This window comes from Protomyctophum parallelum, assembly GCF_964188405.1.
Source record: "Protomyctophum parallelum genome assembly, chromosome: 15".
NCBI classification, from domain to species: domain Eukaryota; kingdom Metazoa; phylum Chordata; class Actinopteri; order Myctophiformes; family Myctophidae; genus Protomyctophum; species Protomyctophum parallelum.
Genome location: NC_139710.1, coordinates 9,071,155 through 9,077,996, shown reverse-complemented (window position 1 = coordinate 9,077,996; position 6,842 = coordinate 9,071,155). Strand labels below are relative to the sequence as shown.

General features: G+C 45.4%; 1 protein-coding gene across 1 annotated transcript; it reads left to right on the top strand.

The window, feature by feature from the left end:
• Positions 1-252: 252 nt before the first annotated feature.
• Positions 253-5,349, top strand: LOC310871528 (uncharacterized protein; the record flags this gene model as incomplete). Its single annotated transcript, XM_083783100.1, has 4 exons — positions 253-1,021; positions 2,592-2,791; positions 3,441-3,565; positions 3,708-5,349. The coding sequence occupies 4 exons, from the start codon at positions 253-255 to the stop codon at positions 4,849-4,851; spliced, it is 2,238 nt and encodes a 745-aa protein (XP_083639226.1). The 3' UTR covers positions 4,852-5,349.
• Positions 5,350-6,842: the final 1,493 nt, after the last annotated feature.

Here is a 6,842-nt window from a genome sequence, read left to right as displayed (position 1 = left end):
CTTTGGGCCACTGACAATATTCTGATTAAGTCGTTTGAAATACACAGTGAAATTCTCTATGTTAATGTATCCATTTGAAACTATGTAACCTGCCAAATGCACCCTTAATGGTCCATTTAAAATAAACACCGACGTTTTTACTGTGTACAGAGCGCGTCACAGTGCTGAGTCGTGCGCTTTCCCCCCCTCGCCTATATAAACGCGGCACTCTCCTCCTGCTGCAGTGAGTGAGCATCCTTCGGTCCAGCCAAGATGAGTTTCTCGATGGACCACCACCACTACTATGGCCAAAGTGCGTCGTACCGCAAGGCTCGGCCGGCATCGGTCTCCTCCAGTGGCTTCCACTCTCAGCAGCAGCGCCGCCGCCCCACCTACAGCCAGCAGCAGCCCCTGCAGCTCCAGGACGGCCTGGAGAGCTACAGCGGAGACATGCGGAGGAACGAGAAGGAGATCCTGCAGACTCTGAACGACCGCTTCGCCGGCTACATCGACAAGGTCCGTAACCTAGAGATGCACAACAGGAACCTGGAGGCGGAGGCGGCCGCTCTGCGACAGAGCCAGGCGGGACGCGCGTCGGTCGGCGAGCACTACGAGCGCGAGCTGGGCGACCTGCGGGGTCTGATGCAGCAGCTGACCGGCGAGAAGGCGCGCACGCTCCTGGAGCACGAGCACCTGCAGGAGGACATCCAGCACCTGCGGGGCAGGCTCGAGGACGAGGCTCGCAACCGCGAGGAGACCGACGCCGCCGCGCGGTCCATGAACAAGTACGTGGACGAGTGCCAGCTCACGCGCTGCGAGCTGGACAAGAAGCTGCGCGCGCTGGAGGACGAAGCCGCGTTTCTCAAGAAGAACCACGAGGAGGAGGTGGCCGAGCTCCTCGCGCAGATTCAGGGCGCGCAGGTGAACTTCGAGGTGCGGGACTCGCACAAGGCGGACGTCACGAGCGCACTGCGGGAGATCCGCTCCCAGCTGGACACTCATGCCAGCAAGAGCGCAGTGCAGACCGAGGAGTGGTTTAAAGGTAACACACGGGCATAACAAGCCACTTATTAGTTATTAACCACGAGCACTATGGCCTATTAAATAAGTATGAGTTAACTGTACCAGTGTACAAAATGTAACTATATCAATTACACAGTTACAAATGGATAAATGCACAGGATTTTGCAGTGTATAATCTCACTATAGGCTACAGAAGAGAATGAGATTCTAAGAAGAAACGATACTTTGTGACTGTAAACAATACCTCAATAACAGAGTCATGACAAATTATATATATATATATATATATATTTGTAAATATGTGTGTGTGTGTGTGTATATATATATATATATATATATATATATAAATATAAAAAAATCGTATAGAAAGACAATGACAATTAAACAAAATATAGGTTAAAATAAAGATCTAAAGGAATCTAGCCATCTGTTATAGTATAACTAGGCTATAACAGCCCTGCCAATTTTCTGCATGCAGTTCTATGCATAATAATTGTGCTACATCATTGCCAGCAGCAGGATAATCATCTTTTGCTAGAAATATGCATTGCAGGGGTCTGATGATACGCATGCAGTGCCAGGGAGGATAATTAAGTTACATGCTGCCAGCTGCGATGGTTCTAGTTTTGGGGTTTTTCCCTTGTATTTGGATCGTACAAATAACAGATTAGATCATTATTTGATGTTGAAAGACAGAGAAAGATTGTTAAATAGATTGTTTTCAATCTATTTTCACTTGGACCGATATGTTATTGTGATGGGAGTGTATCCAAGGTCACTTAAAATATGTAGAGCCAGATGCATGTATAATATTATGCTTAAAGCAAGGTTATGGTGAGTCAGGTGAGACTGCATGACACAGCATCTTCACCCAAAACAATGTCTATGCAGTGCAGACGTTCTCAGGACTATGCATCCACTATACTTTAGCCTTACAGTACAATGCTGAATCTATATCCCTTAATAAAAGGTGAAAACCAAATGACCTTCCCTCTTTGCCGTCAAGCTGACTGCAGCAGTGACTCTGCTTGTTGGACAGGAGCTGAGTCAGACTGACAGATGGATACTTTCAAGGTTACTTTAAGGCTTCTATAGTAGTTACTAGCAGTGCAGGTCAAATGAGTTGACATTAAATGTCTGCTATACGCACAAAGCCATAGTCTGAAGAGCAGTCTGCCTGGACGTTGAATTGTGTCACACAATATGCAAAACAGACAGCATTTCACGAGTGTCTATCCAAACTTCTCAGATGTATACTAGCCCATTCTGACCGGGCACCCATTTTGGTGTCAGCATCATGTTATGCTTTAGCTATTGAAAAATAGCAGATCTACAAGCTCATATCGCGCCACCGAGTGGCGCGATACGAGCTTGTAGGTCTGCTATTTTTGAAAAATCGAAGAGCGACTGACATTTCTAGAATCTGATCTCAGGTCAGAATGGGTTCATCAGGACCAGTGTGTGTCCGGCGAAAATCTCGTATGAATCTGATCTCAGGTCAGAATGGGCTAGTATACACAGTCACACAATCTCCCAAACACTTTACCTCTAACACATTGTTTTTGCGTGCCTGTGTGTACCCCATGCAGTGCGCATGGAGCATCTGTCAGAAGCGGCGAGGACCAACCACGATGCAATCCGTGGCTCCCAGGACGAGATCTCAGAGTACCGCCGTCAGCTCCAGAGCCGCACCATCGAGCTGGAGACTCTCCGCGGCACCAAGGACTCATATGAGAGGCAACGCATGGAGAGCGAGGACAGGCACCATGGAGATCTCAACTCACTGCAGGCACGTGTGTCAGCACACCACACTCCACTCTCTATTGTCACACTGGTCTGATTAAACCCATTCTGACCTGAGATCAGATTCTAAAAAAATGTCAGTCGTTCTTCGATTTTTCAAAAAATAGCAGACCTACAAGCTCGTATCGCGCCACTCGGTGGCGCGATATGAGCTTGTAGATCTGCTATTTTTCAATAGCTAAAGCATAACATGATGCCAACACCCAAATGGGTGCCCGGTCAGAATGGGTTAAAATTCTGAATGTTGGAGGGCAAGAGTGATCTCTGCACACACACAATACCATTCGAGGTGTGAAGCAGTGAGCTTGTAGACCTGCCGTCTCACTGTCTCAGTCAACAAGATCTTAAAGTTTCGTACAAAAAAAGAAATGGCACACAACACAGTTTTGTATGGGGGACAATACACTTCAAACTGTTTTCATATTCAGATGGGGGGTCCAAATCAATTTGGCGGTCCTGACGTTGACTCGAACAGGTTCTGGGCACATCCATCTCCCGAGTAAGCCTGGGACCAAGGCTAATCTCCTGCTGTAGTCAGTATAGCTATCCTCACCTGCTGGTCTCTTGACTGGAAGGTCATCTTGACTCTGATTCCATTTTTGACAGAATATGTGCACGTGTTTTACATTTCACAGGAGACCATCCATCAGCTGGACTCTGAGCTGAAGAGCACCAAGTGGGAGATGGCCAGTCAGCTTAGGGACTACCAGGAGCTCCTGAATGTGAAGATGGCTCTAGATATTGAGATCGCAGCTTACAGGTTGGCCAGATATCTTTTTGGATTTTAATGTCATTGTATTTCAAGTGCTATAGATGACAGAGCGTCACATTTAAAACGTAAAATTGGGCTGTGTTGAAGATATTACAGCATGTTCTATATTATCTTGTGTTGTTACAAACAGGAAGCTACTGGAGGGAGAGGAGAACCGATTTGTGTCAGGAGGCGGCCCATACTCCTTCCTCGAAAGCAGGATCCCTGGCCACTTGAAGGGAGATGAGATCTCTGATACAGTCATTGTGGAGGAGCAGACAGATGAGACCCAGGTCACTGAGGTGACAGAGGAGGCCGACGAAGAAGAGGAGAGAGAGGAAGGTGATGAAGCTGAGGAGGAAGAAGAGCAGGGCGAGGAAACCAAAGAAGAGGAGAAGGAGGGAGATGGTGAGGAAGATGAGGATGACAAAGGGGAAGAGGGAGAGGAAGAGGAGGAAAAGGGAGAGGAAGAGGGAGAAAAGGGTGAGGAAGAGGAGGCGGGTGAGGAAGATGAGAAGTCTCCTGCAAAGGCTGCTTCTCCTCCATCCAAATCTCCCAGCAAAACCCCTCAGCCCAAATCTCCTACTGTCAAATCACCCGAATCTAAATCACCTCAATCTAAATCACCACCATCTAAATCACCTCAATCTAAATCACCACCATCTAAATCACCGATGCCAAAATCCCCTGCCAAGTCCCCTGCTGTCAAATCCCCTGCATCCAAGTCCCCAGCTCCGAAATCACCACCAGCAAAATCACCTGCAGCCAAGTCGCCAGTGTCAAAGTCCCCAACCAGCAAATCCCCTGAATCCAAATCTCCCCCTCCCAAATCCCCTCTTCCCAAAACCCCGGAACCAAAGTCCCCAGTCAAGGAAAAGGCTGCAAAAGATACACCAAAGGAGGAGGAGAAAGTTGAGCCTGCTGCCCCTGTGAAGGAGGAGAAGAAGCAGGAGCCCAAAGACAAGGAGCCTGAGAGTAAGCCGGAAAAAACTGATGTGAAGAAGGAGGAGGAATCCCCAAAGAAGGCAGACGATCCTAAACCTGATGCTCCCAGCAAGCCTGCAGAAGACAAGTCTGCCCCTAAAGACAGTCCCGCCCCTGCCAAGGACGAGAAGCCGTCCCCACCAAAAACAGAGGACAAATCGGAAGTGAAGGCTGCCCCTAAAGCAGAGGCCGAGAAGGAGACCAAGAAAGAGGAGAAGAAACCAGAGGAGAAAAAGGAGAAGGCTGACAGCAAGGAGAAGTCCTCCGGCACAGAGGCCAAGGAGAGTAAGGATGAGAAGGTCAAGAAGTGAGACTACAAAAGCTGTGACCATTTCCAGGGTTTGAAGACAGGAGGAGGTTGAGACACCAAAGAACTTTAAGGGGGGGGGGGCAGGACAGCAGATGTCCAAAGCAAAGCAAAAGCAAAGTGGGTGACATGATTGACAGTATGTATGTAAGCAATAGTGATTCTCTAGCAAATACTACTACCCCCACACAGCACACAGGTATGGCCATTACACACCCCTATGATGCTTCTGATGTATGACTGTATGAATGCAGAATGCTCTAAAACTCTTATCTGAATGTTGACTACTGCCCTTAATAATTACAAGTGCATTTAAATAGAATCCCAATGGGACCGCAGGGGTTTGTACCGACATGCCCTTGAGGGTAGAAGATGTAAAAAAAAAAAAAATCAAGCTAAAGATTGTGACAAATGAATATATAATATATAAATGTATATTTATTGATATCTAAATGTCTATATTATATTTACAGATATAGAGGTAAGAAAGACTTGAACTTGCTCGCTGCGCACCTTATTGCGGTTTCTGCTGATGGCTGAACTGCAACGTTTCACTCTCCTGTCTGTAATGCTAGGACAAAGATGACTGTGCTATGTATAAACTGTTGAGAATATGCAAACAGATGAATAAAGGTAAAGAAATAATAAACTGGTTTTATGACTTCTCATTTCCCCAAGTATGATATCATTGAAATGTGACCTTAGATAACACATCAGATGCAACAAGTGTATACATTTCCTCATGCTGTGTCTTACACTGCATTGCGGCTAAGAGGGGGAGCTGTACCCTCCCAAATCTGCCACCCCACCCATACTGATGTCTCAGAGTCCAGGTTCATACATAAATCAGGAAAATAAGAGGCTACTAATAGTTACACCGAACAGGAATACAGTATCACAGTATTTCAGGCAGCACTTCTGCCAAAACTAGCCACCAAATAATTCCTCTAGTCTGCCTGAAACAAAAGGTCAACGGTAACATATATTAATCATTTATTATATAAATACATTTTGCTTTGTTAAATGAGCAATTACGGCTATCATTCACAAAGTCAACGAGAAAGGTAATAAATATGTGATGAGGAAAAACTCATGAGAATATCTGTTCTCGTCAGACTCAACTGTGATGAATACTGTTTTAAGCTATTTATATAGATAAAGTACATCATTCCCCAGAATAGCTGTTCCTTTGAACAGGATTTATTACTGACTACACCCAGTAAAAGTACAATTGGATACAAACGCCATCCTCTTATCTCATCTATGTGTTAATAGTAGATGCCAGTTCAATTTAGGTAAATGAGAAACCTCTTTTGCACACACTATTACTTACTGCTGCTGGACACAATTCAGCTGACAGTGGAAAACTTTGTCCTGGCATGGCCTGCCTCATCTACTGTACTGGCCAAACGCAGTCTCACTGCACCCGATCAACGGCTGGTATTAATAGCATGATGAATATAAGGAATAAGGATACATGAAAACACTTAAAGGACAACTTTGTTTTTTTTAACCAAGGTTCAGGTTGTTATTAGAGAAAGTAAAAGATGAGTGTTACTTTATTATAATTCTTTCCCTATTTGCTGCTTTCTTTTGTTTTAGAGATTTTAGCTATTTTTAACAGGGGGCGGAGGCATTCAAACACATTTTACGGCGATTTCATTATTATTATTCCTCATTAGTCCTACTAGAACCCAGGAAATTACTTCTGGCCACAAAAGATCACGGGATCTACTGAATGTGAAGGGGGAGTGGATACTAGGGGAATGCCATACTGTGTGTCATAGGCTCAATATGTAAGTTTGTCATCTCCCCCTTCACATTCAATAGATCCCGTGATCTTTTGTGGCCAGATGTAATTTCCTTGGGTCTAAGGACCAGTGCCATCGCTACGTATACAAACAATTGTCTACAATTATCCCTGGTTGCTTTGACTGATGGGCAGAGAAATGTGAGGGAACTAATTTCAGTGTTGGTACAAAAGATCAGCATCTA